Source organism: Nanorana parkeri, unplaced genomic scaffold (assembly GCF_000935625.1).
Source record: "Nanorana parkeri isolate BGI_ZX_2015 unplaced genomic scaffold, ASM93562v1 scaffold686, whole genome shotgun sequence".
Lineage (NCBI taxonomy): Eukaryota > Metazoa > Chordata > Amphibia > Anura > Dicroglossidae > Nanorana > Nanorana parkeri.
Window position 1 is genome coordinate 160,033 of NW_017306954.1, and position 17,616 is coordinate 177,648.

Genomic DNA, 17,616 nt, shown 5'->3' on the forward strand with positions numbered 1-17,616 from the left:
ACTAGATAACAAAAGGAAAAAGACAGAAAAAGATTTACCGTACATTGAACTCTATTTGTCTCTCCCCTCTGTATTATATCTCTATATTCCCTTCTAGATGATCCAAGGTAGAGGATCAGTCTGAGTAGAAATATATCATTGAGTTCTTTATAGAGAATCTATAAGTTGCCTTTCATATAAAGGTTACATTTTACATAGTGCAGAGTATGACTTGGGAGCTGCAGGTACCTTCTGATATAACAATTGCTTCATTTCCCATAGGACAATCAAGACTTTCTAGTGCTTGAATTTGTAATGTATCTCCTAACTCAGACCTTGGTGTTATAGAAAGCTGTGAGACCCCCTTGTCTTAAAGAGGAGGATGTCTCTTTTTGGTTTCTGGAATCTATGTGGTTTCAAACTTCTTTGGCTGTATTAAAATATGTACAAAAACATGTTCTATTGTTAACTATAATCTGTCCAGAACCCCTCATGATCCGAGATGCACAACATATTTAAAATATTAGACACCCTTACAAAGTGCAATTTAATAAATCTGTAACCAATAAGTCTTTTGTTAAAAAAAAAGTAGGGGGCACCCAATCCTATGATCACTTCCAGGGGCTTAGTTACTGTATATCTGAGGGAAAGCTCTGTGGTAAGTGCACCTATGTTACATATACAGTTTATGGGTCACTGTCATAGGTAATAGGCAGACTTAAACATGAACCAATGATGCAACCTACTCTACAGTCACTATGCAACATAACACCAAATCCCTAGAATGGTTTAAAGTTCTAAAGTATTGTACTGTATTTCTGCAGTGAAAGGAGACTCCTCGTTGCCTGTGATTTTAATACCTCCAAGTGCATTGGACAAAAGTGTTTGCCAGAGGGATCATGGATCTTGATGGTTGATTTAAGTGACAATGCTCTGAACCCATCATAGCTGCATCTACCTTCCAAGGTTTGATGAGCACTGATCATAATATCCATTAGTACAGATACCTTCCAGATGTTAATATGATTTTGGTGGACATGGTTGTATACTGTGCCTAGAAGCCCTGGGTACACACCTCAGCAGGGCTGGATTTCCCACAAGGTCACCAAGGCCCGGCCTCGGGGTAGCAGGGAGTAGAGGGGCAGCAAGGGTGTGGAATTCCTATCGCCTGGGTGGGTAGACCGCTCTCCCCGCCGGACGCCTCTTTCCAGAGATGCAGATCCTCTCTTCAGGATGGAGAGCTGGGAGCAGAGCAGAGAACGTCCATTCTCTACTCTGCTCTGTGTGAACACTGAGATGGGAAAGATGCACTCGCAGCCTCCCCATCTCAGCTGTCACAGGAGAGCCAGCACAGTACTGTGCTCAAACTCCTGCAATGGAAGTGACAGATTCGGTTAGCCCCTGTGTGGTAGCAATGAAGTTAAGTGAAAAAATAAATACATAAATAAAAAAAATTGATAAAAAATTATTAAATAAAATAAAAAAAGTAAAAAATAATACGATAAATACATTTTCAAAAAATAAAAAGTAAATAAATATTTTAAAAAGTAAAACAAATGATAAAAATAAAAAATAAAATAAAAACCAACCCTGCCGTCCCCACATCTGGTTGCCATTCTCCATTAAAGGGGGGTATGACGGGGAGGGTGCAAATTTGAGGAACCTGGCCTTGGGGCAGCAGAGAGTAAATCTGGCCCTGCACCTCAGAAGACTGACTGTCAACGAGTGGAGGACCTAAGTGAATTCATCCATAGAAGTCCTAGATAAATACATGACAGCAAAAGCTCCAACAATATACAGGTATAGTCCTTTGAACACCCCCCGAAATATCTCAACGTCCATCAGTTTTTTCAACCACAAGACTTTTTCTATCTCTCGCAGACGTAATTAGGAGGATCTTCCTAGCTCTGTCCCTGCCTGTCTTTTAATTTGTGGGCATTCCCCCTACAAAGTGGTACTTCAAGCCCTCTCATTGCATTCCCCGCAAAATAAAAATTCAACAGGGATTTTTGCAACTTCGATATTAGCTGCTCTGACCTGTATATGGAAGCCCATAGATCTTACTACATGGGCCTGTGAGATGTATTAGGTGATTTACCTCTCCATCATCTGCCAAAAATTGAAAGAACAGGTTTGCTTGTATTGGCAATTTCATAAATGAGGTTTGTGTCCAGCAAGTCCTGTAATATAACTTTAGAACAGATGGCACTGTTAATTCTACGAAATATGTAGGGTGCCAACATGGCCAGTAACCCATCCCCATTTTGTTTGTTTTTCCAGAGCGTGGACAAACCTCGAGAATGGTACAAGAACATGTTCAGGGTTCTCCATCCGCTGTCAGGTAAGTGGCCCCTAGCACTAAATAAGGAAGTGTTTGACTCAATACTAGCTGTGGTGTTTGCATGAAGGTCAGTATGAAACTATGTTTTTTTCAGATGCTGAGGACAGTGACAGTGAGGGGTCCATCCAGGCTGAAGACAAGTCACAGTCCCGCTATGTGACTTCAGTTTCTGGGTAAATATTGAATTGGATCTGTGATTCTTGGACTGCATGTGTCGATTTTTTTTTCTCATTTTGGGTTTCAGATATGAGATCGGGGAAACAATGTATTTTTTTCCTGTATGATTGGTGGTACCACCCATCATCTCCCTACAGCACCATTCAAATACTATATAGCTAACGTTTGTGTACACCTGACTGTGGAACCTGTATGAGCTTAGTGGACATCTAATTCCAAAACCATCAGCATTAATAAGACGATGTCCTTCCGACCCTCACAGCTATAATACCCCATTCACACTGAGCGACATGAAAGATCGTGGGTTTTTCCATGCAATTTCGAGCTGAGCTACATTGCACATTTTTTCACGCTACGTAGCGCGACTTTTGGGAGGGACTTTGTCGCTGCTACATTGGGCTGTAACCAATCAAAAGCGGTCTTGATGTGACATCATTCCTTCCTTCCATATTGCTGTGCAAAACTGACACTTCTGTAGCGCGATATCGCGTGACAATGTCGTGCAATATCGCAACACCATTGAGTCTATTGGGGCCAAAACAAGCGACTTCCGCCAAAAAATAGGTCATGTTCAAGCTACAACCTTCAGCGACGAGCTACAGGCGACATTGAGCTGTGAGATGTGAACAGCTCCACTGAAATGCATTGGACAAGCTACATTAAGCGGCATTGCACGGAAATATGCGCGATTTCGGAGCGGAAATCGCGAGATAAACCGCTCAGTGTGAACGGGGTCTAACATCTTCCACTCTTCTGGGAAGGCACAAGATTTAAAGTGTGTCTGTGGGAAATAGTTGCCCATTTACCAAAAAGAGCCTTTGTGAGGTAATAAACTGATGTTGGTGAGACGTCCTGGCTTGTAATCAGTATTCCAGTTCATCCTAAAGGTGTTCCATAGGGTTGAGGTCAGGGCTCTGTGCAGGCCACTTGAGTCCTTCCACACCAAAATATGTCAAAACATGTCTTTATGGACCTCCCATGCTGGAATCGGAAAGGGCCTTCCTTACACTGTTTCCACAAAGCTAAATTTGACTAGCACAATTGTCTACAATGTCTTGGCATGCTGTAGCATTAGCAGTACCCTCCACTGGAAACACCCAGATTCAGTATTTGGGGGGATGTCTACATACTTTTGGGTAGAAGCTGTGATGGCCAGGCATCCACAAACCTTTGACCATAAAGTGTATATCCCCCTTAGAACTGTTTGGCGTGTGACTGATATACAATTCTTTTTAGAAATGCAATGCCCTTCTATTGATACCACTGCAGTAAAATGTTATCGCCTGATTATACTACATCACCCATCTCTCAAATTACATTTATTAATTTATATTAATTAATATCTATATTTTTTTCTCTACAGATATATAAATAAAGAACAGGACAGCGAACCAGAGCAGGATGATCAGCCCAGAAGAAGTAAAGAATCCAACCACCTGCACATAACACTGAAGCCTACAGTCAGTGAGTCACCAAGAAAGTTAAGCAGCCCCTCCAAAGTTGAGACATCTGTAGGCCCATCCAGCTCGTTCCGCTCCACTGGACATTCTCATTTTTCATTGAATAAATCAGCAGAAGAACAGCGATCTCCACCCAGCAAGTCCATAGAGCCACAGTTTACCCGTCGCTCCACTGGCACATACTCAACAGTCTCTACCTCCAAACAGCCTCAACAAACACAGGCAACTCACCACCACAAATATCAGCCAAGTCCAGAACTGGCCTCGCCTAATTCAGTGTCTTCTTCTAGACTATCCTACAGATCGCGAGTGTCTGACTTTCCTAATACTCCATCACTCAATGCCAGCAAGGGGACATCTTCTCCAAAAAGTCCCCATGATAAGGATAAGCACCCCTCTTTCAGAGCCAACTCTTCAGTCGTAAGCACTTTAAGGTCCACATCGAGAGACAGCAGAAAAAACGGCACCAAAGTGTTGGTAAGTGGTCACTGAGTTCAATGTAAACCATGTCATTCCTCTAGCTATTCCATTGCTACTATTGGGCCTGTATATAGAGGCTACTGTAAGCTCTTTATATCCCCCTCTCACATGTCACCAATCTTCAAGGCTAGTGCAGACTTGGGCGATCCCAGGACGCGCGCCCCGTGTGTGGTTGCCGCGTGGCCGCCTTGATTTCAATCTGGTTACAACTGCAATTGTGCGCAATTGCACAGGCGAAATTCGCAGCGGGAAACCGCGCGATGTGCCTGGTGCGACTGGGGTGACATTAGCAAATCCTGATCCTGCAGTTCCAGTGCTCACCTGCAGGTGTCTGCCAGTATTAGTCACCACCTGGTGCTGCTCTGGGAGGGTATTTAACCTCTCCCTGCTGTGAAGCCTGTGCTTCAGTATTGTTGCCATATCCTGTAAACCAGTATCCTGTTTCTGCCTTGGACCCTGACTTCTGACCCTTACCCCTGAGGTCTCCCGATCTGTGGCTCCCGGCCCTCCTCTTGTTGCCCTGCTCCCCAGGTTATGACCAGCCCTGTTATCTTCTGTGGGTGATTTGCCGTTTGTATATAGTGTGGCTCCTATCTGTTTCTTGCGGGTGGTGGTGGAATTGCCTGTGCTTATGTGGTTTGATATATCTATTAAACTATCATTCACAAAGATTGTTGTGGTATCTGCAGTGCGGTCACATATTCGGTTCACCTGTATAGGTACCAGCACGTGGCTTTGGGACACCCGTGCTCGGTATCTTGACACATTATTGTATCTATTGCAGCAACTCCTGCAGTATACATTTTCGGTCAGTAGATGGCAGTGTTTATAAGTTCTGTTATATCTATGGTATATACTCTGTTGTATTGAAAAAGGTAGTGAATAAAGCTGCGGCTTCCTTCCTGTTTTCAAGCCATGTGCAGCATGCATATCAGACTGTGTGCTTGTGTTTCTCTGTGAGGCTGTGCAAGAAGTTCCAACACATTGCGAGTCTGAGACCGGCATGGTGGGTCTCTGCACTGCGATTGGAGGCAGAACAGCACACTTCCAGCTGCTGATCTCCCCTCTGATCATTGAATGTGGAACTGATGTACATTACATCAGTTCTAGTTTCAGCCTGTCATTTCCCCGGCTGCTGTAGACGGAGAAGAAAATGATGAAGCAGATCTGTGATCACTGATCAATGGACTTGCATAAGGCTTGATGACGTCAGAGTTTCTTAGACTACCAGAGCCCCGGGGAGAAGAGGCTGCAGGGACCGGGCTAGCTGCCCGGAGGGAGCCGACAGGACTAAAGGTACCCATACACCTTGCGATTATCGTACGATAAATCACAGGAAATCCCGCGATCGTACGATAGTCGCAAGGTGTATGGAAGGCGTGCGACCTCTGCTACTGCAAGGTCGCACGACTTTTGTCTTACAAGCATGTTCCCAAACCCGCCGAGAATCGTACGATTGTCGGCGGGTTTGTGGCATGCTCGTAAGACAAATGCCGAACGGGCCGGTGTGCGCAAGCGCACACTGCCCATTCACCATTGCTGTCATGGGAAGCCCGCCCCTCAGTGGGGCGGGCTTGCGATGATTGCAAGTACGATCTGCCTGTCCAAGATGGGCAGATCGTACGTTTTTTTAATTACCTTACAAACATCGCAAGACAAAAGTCTTGCGATGGTTGTAAGGTCTATGGCCACCTTTAGGATCAGGTGAGTAATAAAGCTTTAATTGAGTCCCCTAGACATATTGAGCACTTAACTCTTACAAGTTTTTTCGTTTTTTCTTTGAATTTAAAAATGCCACGGGTACACTTTAATTAAACACCAACCCCGTCCTTAAGAAAGTTCACCCCAATGTCAAGTGACTTTGAGTTGTTAGTGCCGTAGTCTTTGTAGCCTCTTGCTTCCTTAGGTGCCTTCTTATCTATTATTTCCATGAATACTGGTATATTCCTCTGCTGAGTAAGTACAAATGGTCACATTGGTCCCTATTCTAAGGCAAGTAACCATCTCATGTTTTTTTACAGAGTCAGACACCTAGCAGGAACTGTAGACGTAAAACAGGGCCTAAGCATGGCCAACTAAGTCACTGAGCCGCCATATTGTTTCTGTACATATATAATATAGACATTCGTATTTATGTCCTTTCTCCTCATTACCCGACAGGACCAGCTGGAGACGGAGCTGCGTGAGTTCACCGAGGAGCTGGACAGAGATATGAAGGCTCGGAAACGCACAGAGAGCCTGGAGGTGTGTGAGGTGAGAAAAAGAACAAGGACACCTAACCCTTTGTAGCTCGAAGGCTGGTGCTCCATGAACCAAATTTGAACAGGCTAAGAGGGGGGCAACACTAAAGCACAATCCGTGGTATTCATAAAGAGTGGAGCAGACCTATTTAGAAGAGTATCTGTGCCACTGTACGACAAATGTCGGTGATTGGGCCACATTTCTGCCATGTTACAAAGATGAGCCAGAATTGGCACAAACTACACCTTGAGTGATTTAGGCCAATTCGGTTGAACTTTTGCTAGGATGCAGGCTAGTGGCCCAACCTGCATCCAAGCAACCAATGATGCTGTGCTGCTGACAGCGTCCTAGCAACCAATGATGCTGTGCTGCTGACAGCGTCCTAGCAACCAATGATGATGTGCTGCTGACAGCGTCCTCGCAACCAATGATGCTGTGCTGCTGACAGCGTCCTAGCAACCAATGATGCTGTGCTGCTGATAGCGTCCTAGCAAACAATGATGCTGTGCTGTTGACAGCGTCCTAGCAACCAATGATGCTGTGCTTCTGCACCAGGTTGATGGCCCAACCTGCATCCTAGCAACCAATGATGCTGTGCTGCTGACAGCATCCTAGCAACCAATTATATTGTGCTGCTGACAGCATCCTATCAACCAATGATGCTGTGCTTCTGACAGCATCCTAGCAACCAATTGTCCTGTCGAATAGATAAGAAATTTAGGAAGCAGTGTTTAGATCTAAACATAACCTACTACAGTTTTAGAGGTATAACAAGCCTATGTAAAAGACGTTTACTGTTTTTGGGTTCCACTGCCGGGCAGCCTATGTAAGATATCAGTCTGTGTTGCTAGCTGCAGCTCTAGCCTTCAGCTGTGTGGCATTGAATCTGGCCACAGTGTTTTGTAGCCTGTGTGCTGGCTGCAGTTTTGCGCCTCAGCTGTGGATTAATGTATCTGCCTCACGCCCCCAGCTGAGATTTGCCTGTGACGCTGGAGGCGCTCTATTTAACCCTTTCGCTGCAACGGACATATCTCATACGTTGGCGGCAGCGGGCCCCTTTAAACATACTCCCGGCGGCTATAGCTATATTTACATGTGTAAAGCTGGCTGGAAATGATTCTGGCAGCTTAGCTGCCACCCCCACCTTGACTTTTTAACTCCCTCGCCCTCTTGTTAACAAGCTTCATGTGCACCTACATACAAAAGGGACGATCACATGCTACACACGCTACACATGATGGGTATTGCCGCGTGCGCCAGAGTGCAATCAATAGTTCCAGGGCCAATACTAATGGATACGTTTAAACGGATGGCCTATGGGGTGCCCTATTTTGTCGCCATTTGACGGAAGCATGGGCATGTTGGGTGTCTATTTACTCGTCATCGTCACTTTATATATTTCCCAAAATAAATATGTTTATACCCCATAAAAAAGTGTTTTTGGGTATCAAAATTGATATAAATGCATTTTTTACAAAATTTTGGGGGCTTGACAAAGTTAATGTAGTGAGACATCAAAAGTGACAACTGCCGCCATTTTATTCTACAGGGTCTTTGCTTTCAGAAAATATATAATGTTTGGGGGTTTTAAGTGATTTTCAGGCCTAAAACGTGGATTATATCATGTGTGCAAAAAAGCAAAAGGGTTAAACATCGTCAGCTTGTGCCTCAGTGATTGCGATAGCATTTCCTGGCTGATCCATGTGCGCTCCCGTATGTTTTGATCATGGACAGACCCTGGCTACGTTTTTCGGATTCTCGCTTGTCTGCTACCTGCCCTGACCTCTTGTTACGATTACAGGATACTCCGTTGCTTGCTGCCAGCCCTGACCTTTCGCTACGTTTCCTGGATTCGTCTTCAGCTCTCACCTTCCACTGCCCTACAATTTGTTTACTCTTCGTAGTGACATCCATGGTCAGAGTATATAGGTTAAGTCCTGGGGGCATCTGAGTACCTGTAGGCACACTAGTCTTAACCACTTGCTGACCGGGGTGTTATTCCCCCTTCCTGGCCAGGCCATTTCTCAGTATTCAGCATGCATTCCGTCATGCAGCGCTGTACTGAAATTAATTTTATATAATTTTTTGGGGACAGATCAAGCTTTCTTTTTGAAGTATTTAATCACCACGGGGGGTTATTTTTTACTGTATAAAAAAAATTACCAAAAAGTTTGAAAGAAACAAACAATTTTCCCTACATTATGTTATGAAACATTTATTATTACCCAATTTTTGGTCAAATATAAAAGATGGAGTCATGTTGGTCAACATGCCAACTATTAGAATTGAGCACACCTGCGAAATCGGAAAAAACGATCATATCCAAAATTGCCCATAGGCAACACTTTAAAAGCTTTTACCGCTCATCAGTTTAGTGTTATCAGTGATTGATGGACCCAAAATTATTGCTAGCACTCTGACGTTCGCAGTGATATGTAACATGTGCGGCGTAATGGGCACAAGCATTGGTTTAGCACGTAGGCGCACCCGACACATGTTTGCGTGTGTATGTGGGGGCAGGGAACTTTCATTTTTTTTTTTATGTGCAACTTAAATTGTTTTTTACATTTTAATTTTCTAAACTTTTTTTTATACTTAACTTTATTGTTATCACATAGGGGGCTAAGAAGCTAAGAAGACCCCTATGTGATAGCACACATACAGTGACAGGTTCTCTTTATGGAGACATCAGGGGTCTTTAAGACCCTTAATGTCACCTATGGACCCCCAAAGAAGCTGATGAAGCACAGACCTGCTTCACCAGCTTGTCTCTAGTTTCTGTAGCTGAAGAGTGAAGGAGCCGCCTTGCCGTTTTACATAATGACAGCCTCCTGCTGGGGGCCTGGGATTGGCGGCGGAAGGGGCGGGGATGTGCACGTAGCTGCACGAAATTCAAGCGATTGGGCGTCTCTACAGCTGCCCGAACGCTTGCATGTAAACAGCCATTTCTGTGTCAGGAACCGGGTCTGAACCCAGCGCCTCTGCTGTAGCTGGAGGTGGTTCTTCCTGCTGAGCCACCTAAGAACCTTGGATAGCTCCTTGCCTGATCTCCTGTGTATCCTCAGTTATACCTAATCAGATGCTGAACTCTGACCTCCTTGCTCCTCCCTTGAACTTCCTATTTAAGCCACGCCTCTGCACTTCCTCTTTGCCAGATGATTGTGCTCCTGCCATTATCTTGCTCCCTGCTCCCTCTGTGCTACAATCTACTTATTCTGCTTCCCGTGTACCGACCCTTGGCTGCTGATTCACTGACTACTCTCTCCGTCTCCTGCTACATACCTGATACCTTTGGCTCCTGACCTCGGCCTGTTCACTGACTACGCTTCTGCCTGCTCCTCCACCACTACCCTCTGCTTGTGTACCGAGCCCGGCCTGTTGTACTACAAATTGCCTGCTGCTTCAGCTGCTGGACTCTGAGCCTGATCCCAGATCGTGACATTCTGGCTGTTTCAAATAATCACAGTTTCCCTCTTGTGCGCATCATGTTTTAAAACGCCCACACGCATCTGGGAAGCTCCCGTCCAGCTGTTTTGTATATGACCGCCAGATGGGAAGCGGTTAAAGAGGAACTTTACCAAAATCTTTAAAATAACAACAAACACACCTTTTAGAAATGTTTAGTGATGACAATCTACAAACACATACTTCTAGATAATTGCCGGCTTTGTATTGTTTACATACCTTATTTTTCTTTTCCTCCCCAGTCTTCTGACAGCGTCCATGTTTAGTAAGGGCAGATTACTAGCCATCCCTTTTACTTCCTGGAACTATGGCACATGTGACTAGGACATGTGACCATGCACATCATCTCAGGGGAGGAAAATGCCTTTCCCTGAGATCTCATGAGATTACAGATGAGATTTCCCAGCAATGCTTTGCTGATGTAAACTTCCCAGCATGCAACGATTGGGCATAATTACATCACTAATACCCAAGAGGACCGGGAAGTAGATAAACTCTATTTGTAAGTAACTAATGAATGTAAAATGATTGTATATCAGCATGCAGAGCTGCACACTGATGTTATTTTTAGTGAAAGGGGGTAAAGGTCCATTTAAAGGAAAAGGCGACTGCTATGGGTGAAAAGCAACATCCCTCTATACTTGGACTGGGGTGTTTGCATACGTGACCTTACATCCACGTGGCTCTAAAAGTGCCTGCGCCTCAGAAATGTCATAACATGCATTATGCCCGTGTGACTCCCCCTCCTCCTGTGCACTTCGCTGCAGTCAGCTCTGAGTCATGCACAGGGCCGGATTTACTCTCCCCTGCCACCCCAAGGCCAGGTTCCGCGATACGCCCCCCCTTCCCATTCATGGAAAATGGCAACCAGATGGCAGGGCGGCGGGGTTAGTTTAAATTTTTTTTTTACTGTTTCTTTATTTTTTTAACTTTTTAATCACTTTTTATTTTTTTATTTAATTCTTCTTATTTTTATTTATTTAATTATTTTTTGATCAATTTAAATTTTTTTAGATTTTTATTTATCTTATTTACTTGTTTATAATTTTTTAATCTTATTATTGTTTATTTTTTATAATTCTTTTCTTATTTTTTCATAATTTGTTTCTTATTTTTTACTTTTTAATCCACCTTTTTATTTTTTTTTATTTAATTATTTCGTATTATTTTTTTTACATTTTGATCAGCGCTAAAAAACGCCCAGGTATGAACCCAGCCTAAACTGCTAAATCTACTGCTAGTTACACAAAAATTACACTTTGCACCATCCCAACCCAACACAACATGCAATCCCTTTTTAAATATTTTCATTTATTTATTTCTTATTTTGTTTATATTTACCTTTTTGTTACTTTACTCCCATTCAACCCACCATCTGCCTCCATTCACATCTAGGCAAAATTATAATTATTATTATACAGGATTTATATAGCGCCAATAGTTTGTGCAGCACTTTACAATACAAGGAAGACATTACAATCACAATACAATTCAAGACAAGATGGTAAGGAGGGCCCTGCCCCTGAGGGCTTACAATCTAATAAGGAGGGGCCAGTGATACATGAGGAGGTAGCTGTGTGGGGATGAATTGTTTGAGAACGTGATGGTTGAGTGGTTAGGTTGAGGTGGTATAGGCTTCCCTGAAGAGATGAGTCTTGACTGATCGCCTAAAGGCAGTCAGAGTGGGAGAAAGACGGACAGGTTGAGGTAAAGAGTTCCATAGAATGGGAGAAACTCTAGAGGAGTCCTGGAGGCGAGCATGAGAGGAGTTGACGAGGGAACTAGAGAGCGGGAGGCCTCGGGAGAAGTGGAGTGGACGGTTAGGGTGATACTTTGAGACGATGTTGGAGATATAGCCGGGGATTGTGGGTGGTTTTGTAAGTGGTTGTTAATATTTTGAATTTTATTCTTTAGGCGAGTGTAACCCAGTTGAGGGAAAATAACAGGTCAGCTTCCATCTGCAGCCTCCTAGGATACCGACATTAGGATGTATATACTTCCTCACAGGACCTAGAAGATGCATCAAGCACAGCGTCATCAGGGGCCCTTAGGTCCAATGAATTCAGAGGTTGTAGGCGGGTATACACCCAGGGCCGGATTCCCGGCAAGGCCACCGAGGCTCGGCCTCGGGGCGGCACTGAGCAGAGGGGCGGCTTAGGTTTGAATCACCCGACACCCAGAACATAGAGTTCCGGGCGCCGGGCGGTAATTTACTTTCTACATATAGTCCTGCTTTGCACAAGCAGAGCTAAATGTAGAATAGGAGAAATTACTTGTTTCTTTACAAGTGTTCTCGGCGATGTCGCAGAGATCACTTGTAATTAGACTGCTGGTCCGTCCAATAAGTTAGAAAAAGTAAAAGATGACAAGATAAATAAAAATGTAAAAAGTAAAAAATTTAAAGAAAATTAAAAAAAGTTATAAAGAAGTTAAAAAAAAGGAGAGAAACAAAAAAAAAACCAACCTGTATACACCAGTACTATTGTACAGCCTGGATGTAAATCCCTGGATGCAGGTGTCCCGAAGTTGACATCCGTATGCATACGCGTATATGCGAGTATACTCAAGTATATTCAAGTACCAGCGTATACCCGTGTACAGCCATTGACGTTTATGGGAGGCTGTATGCAGCACCTGAGGCTCCCTGGCGTGGAAACATACACCGGTATGTGTACGTTGTACGGGCTCCGCCGCCTGTGTGCGTGAGCCCTTCATACGTAATAATATAATAGACGAACTGCAGAGTCCTGTTAGCTCAGTTTAGTATGTTGGAAATGTTTGGTTAAACTGCTTTTTTCACCATTGCTTTTCCTATATACCGACTTCTTCAAAATAAGAATTCAGTGGCGGAACTACCACCATAGCGACCGATGCGGTCGCTAGGGGGCCCGCGGCACTGGGGGGGGGCCTGGATCCCCCTGCTCTCCCCCGCTTGTATGGGCTGAGGCAGTGGGGATCCGAAAAAAATGGGACGGCGGAGGAGCCGCTGCCGTCCTGAAACTGACAGGAGGACAGCCGCTCCGCTCTCCTCCCTGCCTGCCGCTCATTCATCGTGATCAGGATGACAGCGGTTGTGTGCGTGTCCGAGCAGAGGATCGGTAAGTATCATTTATATTTACCAATCCTCCGTGTGCAGCACAAACACTGGAACGATCGTCTGATCACTCCAGTGTTTGGGGACACATAGTACTATGTGTCCCCCAGTTATGAATGAACAGGAGGTGATTTACATCATTTCCTGTTCATTCATGAATTTCTCAATGGTGAGAAGTACTCAGTACAGAGGATTTTCCCCATTGAGAACCTGCTTGATAGTAAATATCTTACTATCAGCAGTTTGTGAATGAATGGGGAGGAGCCTCTGTACTGAGTGCTTCCCATTCACTGAGTGCTGAGGCTGCAGAAAAAGACATTGAGGACTCTGTGTGTGGACTCTGTGTCCTCAATGTCTTTTTCTATTTCAAAAGGGAAATGTCAGGGGTCTGTTTAGACCCCTAATATTTCCCCAAAGCCCCCCAACAGTAAAATAATAATAAAAAAATAAATTAAAAATGTGTAAATAATAAAAAAAAGCGCCTGTATCATTTTATCACAACACAAACACCAACACAGCGCAAAAACCATTTATAACATAAGCAAGTAGATGGAGAGACCCTCCGCACTCCTCACAGCAGTCCCGGCCAGATATGAAAAAAATGGTGCTCGCAGTGATGAGATACGACGGATGGCGCTGTGCAAACACAGGAAAGTCAGGAAATCACCAGCACTCAGTAGTAAAGATAAATATGTCCCTTTTATTGGACAGAAAACGTCACAGACATCCAAATAAACCGACGTTTCGGGACCGCGCAGGGTCCCTTCCTCAAGGCAGAAAGATGTGACCTCTTCCTTCATTTATAACATAAATCCCTTATTTACAGTTTAGCGTTCCTACCTTTTTTTTTATAATCCCCCTTTCCTCATTGGTGTGGCAGTATTAAAGTAAAGTGTTAGGCCTCATTCAGGCCCCATTCACACCAGGGCGGAAGCGTTTCACCGTATTAGTACCCCTGTAAGAATTATAATGATTTCAGTGTTGGATGGAGGGTTGGGTGGGGTATTACGCTTTTGACAGTGTAGCTTCGAATGAAGACTTTCTAAGGAATCTGCTAGGTTTTTTGCCCAATTGTATTTATCCATAACATCAAAGTAATACAGGGTTTTGCTCATGCACGAGTTGTTTAGCATAACAATGAACACAAATGGATGTTGTTGCAGCGCCCTGTTTTGGGAACCCCAGTCTCATCTCCTCTGCTTAAAGGAGAACTATGAGGTGAGTGCTTTTCACTCACCTCATAGTTCTAGCCGACCTGTGACAATGAGACTGTCACAGGTCGGCTCAGTAGATCGGGAGGTGAGCGAGCACATACCGGCGTTCGCTCACCTCTCGATCCTGTCACAGCTCTCTGCCGTGACAGGGGAGGGGCTGGATTCCCCCCGCTCCGATCCTCCAGCGTTGACTGGCGTAACGGACGGGGGAGGGGGCGGGTACAGCTGGCTCTGCCTGTAGATAGGCAGAGCCAGCTGTCACTCACGCAGCTGGGCGGATCCAGACATAATTGTCGGGATCCGCTTCAGCTGCGGCGTCTCAGTATATAGAGGGCTGTAGCTCACGGTATACGGAGCCTAGGGTGATGGGAGGATGCTAGTTTGTGTCCTCCCGTTACCCTAAGGAGAACTATGGGGAAAAGCCTTAACCCCATAGTTCTCCTTTAACTGGATCCTTCTGTCACCAGACCGGACCTGTTGTCTGTTCACATACAGACTGCTACTTTTAGCTCAGATACACCGATCTGTTCTGATGTGGACTACCTCTGTCCCTTAAGAAGGTCCAACTTTTGGACAAGTCTGGCTTTGTGGCCTGAGTGTGTAGGTCAGACGGGCCTGGACACGCGCTCCCCACATTTCAGGCTTCAAACTGCTCTCACTGCACAAATAAGCCAAGACTGACTAGAGAAGCACCAACCTGTCTCCAGTCCGTTTTACACATGCTAAGGGACCCGTTCTCTGCTAAAAGCATCTTTAGGCCCCATTTACATTTATTAGGCTTTTAAGGGCCAGCAGTCGATTCCTGTGGCAAGAAAAAGCAGATTTTTGTGGATGGAACCATAGGGGTTTCTCAACAGCTGCGGTCACTCAGCCTGTACAATCCCAATGGCAGGCTGACAGGAGACGCAGCTGTCTGCTGCTGTTTGCATGTATCTGCACATCCAGTGGTTACCTGTAGTTAGGGGCTGATGGCAGGCTGACAGGAGCTGCATCTTCCCGCTGCTGTTTGCATTTATCTGCACATCCAGTGGTTACCTGTAGTTAGGGTCTCATGGCAGGCCCTTGCGGCAATTTGTCGGTGTCTAGGGCAGTTCATCTGTCCCTAGCTGCAGGTAAGAATGAGATCCTAATAGGTTGGACTTGATGGACTAATGTCTTTATTCAACCTCAAATACTATGTAATAGTTGGAGGTGCGAATGCGACTATTGGTGGACAGCTATGGTTCCTGTAAGCCTGTATGAAGCAATGATTGGCTGACAGGAGCCGCACGCATCCGCTGCTAATCGCATGTATCAGCACATCCATCGGTTTACTATGGCTAGGGCCAGATGACCAGCCCTGGATGGAGCCATCTCTGATTCCTAGCATAAGAATCCACAGAATTTTGCTACAAGAATTTTGCTGCAGGTCTTAAAAATCCCATGTACTGTAAATGCAGCTTAACACAGCGACAGACCTTCTGATGTCTATACATCCAACCAAAAGGAGGGACAGATGAGGGAAAAGGAAGGACAGAGGGATCTTAAGAGTTAAGGTACTCTTAAGAACAAGATCACACATGGACTCATACACACACCAGCAGAACCATATACACACTGGCGGAACTACCAGGGTTGCAGCGGTCGCAATTGCGACCGGACCCTGGCGTTCCGCCACTTGGGGGGCCCAGCATGGAAGTAGAGGGCCCCCCCGCGATCGTGCCGCTCCTTCTTTGTCGCACAGCCACCCGCAGCATGTACAGGCGGCTGTGCGAAAGGGCTGGAGACGCTCTCACTACACTGATGCCGGAGAATGAGCTGGTCCCACCTCTTAGGGGCAGAGCTAAGAGGGCCGTCTCTTAGCTCCGCCCCCTGGCCGCCAAGACAAGGAAGAGGGCCATGGGCCTGCAGGAGAGTGAAGGTAAGTTTGGAGTGGGAGGGGGCGCTGGGAAGAGAGAGAGAGTGTGTGTGTGTTTTGCTGGGACTTGTAGTCCAGCACAGCTGGTGGTATTGTGCATTGCTGTATGAAGATTATACAGCAATGCAGAATAGCTCCAACTATGTAGGACTACAAGTCCCAGCAATGCATTATATTTTTAAGTAGGGATACACCAGTGTTAATAATGGGCATTTTCACAAGTATTCATACTCGTGAAAATCCCCCGATACTAAACGCAGATACCGGTGTTCTGTCGAGAACGCTGAACTAGTTGAATTTGCCGACCTCAGCATCTGCGCTTGCGCATAGACCAATATTATCAAGGAAACCGGGATTTATTCACAAAGTATTTCGTTTAAATCGTTAATTGTGACCGATAATATTCTGTCCATCATTTCCTGCCATGGACGGCATTTCATTAACGGTCACAATTAATCATTACAAACAAATACTTTGTAAATAAATGCCGGTTTCCTCCTTAATCCCGTCTGTACATAAACACAGATACTGGGTCAGCGTTCTCGACAGAACACCGGCACTAAAATTTTAAACAAGCAGCTGCCTGAGGTCCCGCGCTTGCTGGGGACCTCGGCAGCCTTCCTGTTAACCATGCAGTGCCGTGGGGTTGGGGGCGGGGGCCCTTCATGGTTTCTTGCACCGGGGCCCTGAAGATTCTAGTTACGCCTCTGCATATACATACACACAATATGTTGGACTTGATGAACTTATGTCTTTATTCAACCTCAAATACTATGTAACTATGTAACAATAGGGACACTTCCTCCAAATGAGCGATGGGAATGAACTCGTGACGCAATGGTACACGGCGCCGTTATATCGAGTGTCTCTCAATACATTTAATCTCCTAATGTCGAAACCAGTAATAATACGATGAAGAAAATGTTCCGCTGCTGAACAGCAATTTATCCCGTCGTCGTCACGCGGACTGAAAGATTACACCATCTATTATTCACACGAACATAATCCTGGCATCAGCAACAATTTCCGCGTTCTGGAAGCCTTCAGGAGGAGCTCATACATATAGCATACACAGGGGCCCCTGGATATAGGACCCAAATACAGAAGCAGCTTTTAAAGTTTGCAGAAGCTGTATGCAGATCCGACTTGATCTCAAGTGCAACATGCTGAACTGTAGAGGAGGGAGGTAGGGAGAGAGAGAGAGAGGTGGGGGGAGAGAGAGAGAGAGGTAGAGGAGGGAGAGGTGGGGGGAGAGAGAGAGAGAGGGG

At 45.2% G+C, this 17,616-nt stretch overlaps 1 protein-coding gene across 1 annotated transcript in view; it reads left to right on the forward strand.

Annotated features, from left to right (window-relative positions):
• Positions 1–17,616, forward strand: part of SORBS3 (sorbin and SH3 domain containing 3) — a 69,427-nt gene that overhangs the window by 8,979 nt on the left and 42,832 nt on the right. The window contains exons 4-7 of the mRNA XM_018563688.1: positions 2,260–2,320; positions 2,415–2,493; positions 3,861–4,434; positions 6,598–6,690. Of these exons, the coding sequence (XP_018419190.1) occupies positions 2,260–2,320; positions 2,415–2,493; positions 3,861–4,434; positions 6,598–6,690 (807 nt within the window). The remainder of the gene's footprint in view (positions 1–2,259; positions 2,321–2,414; positions 2,494–3,860; positions 4,435–6,597; positions 6,691–17,616) is intronic.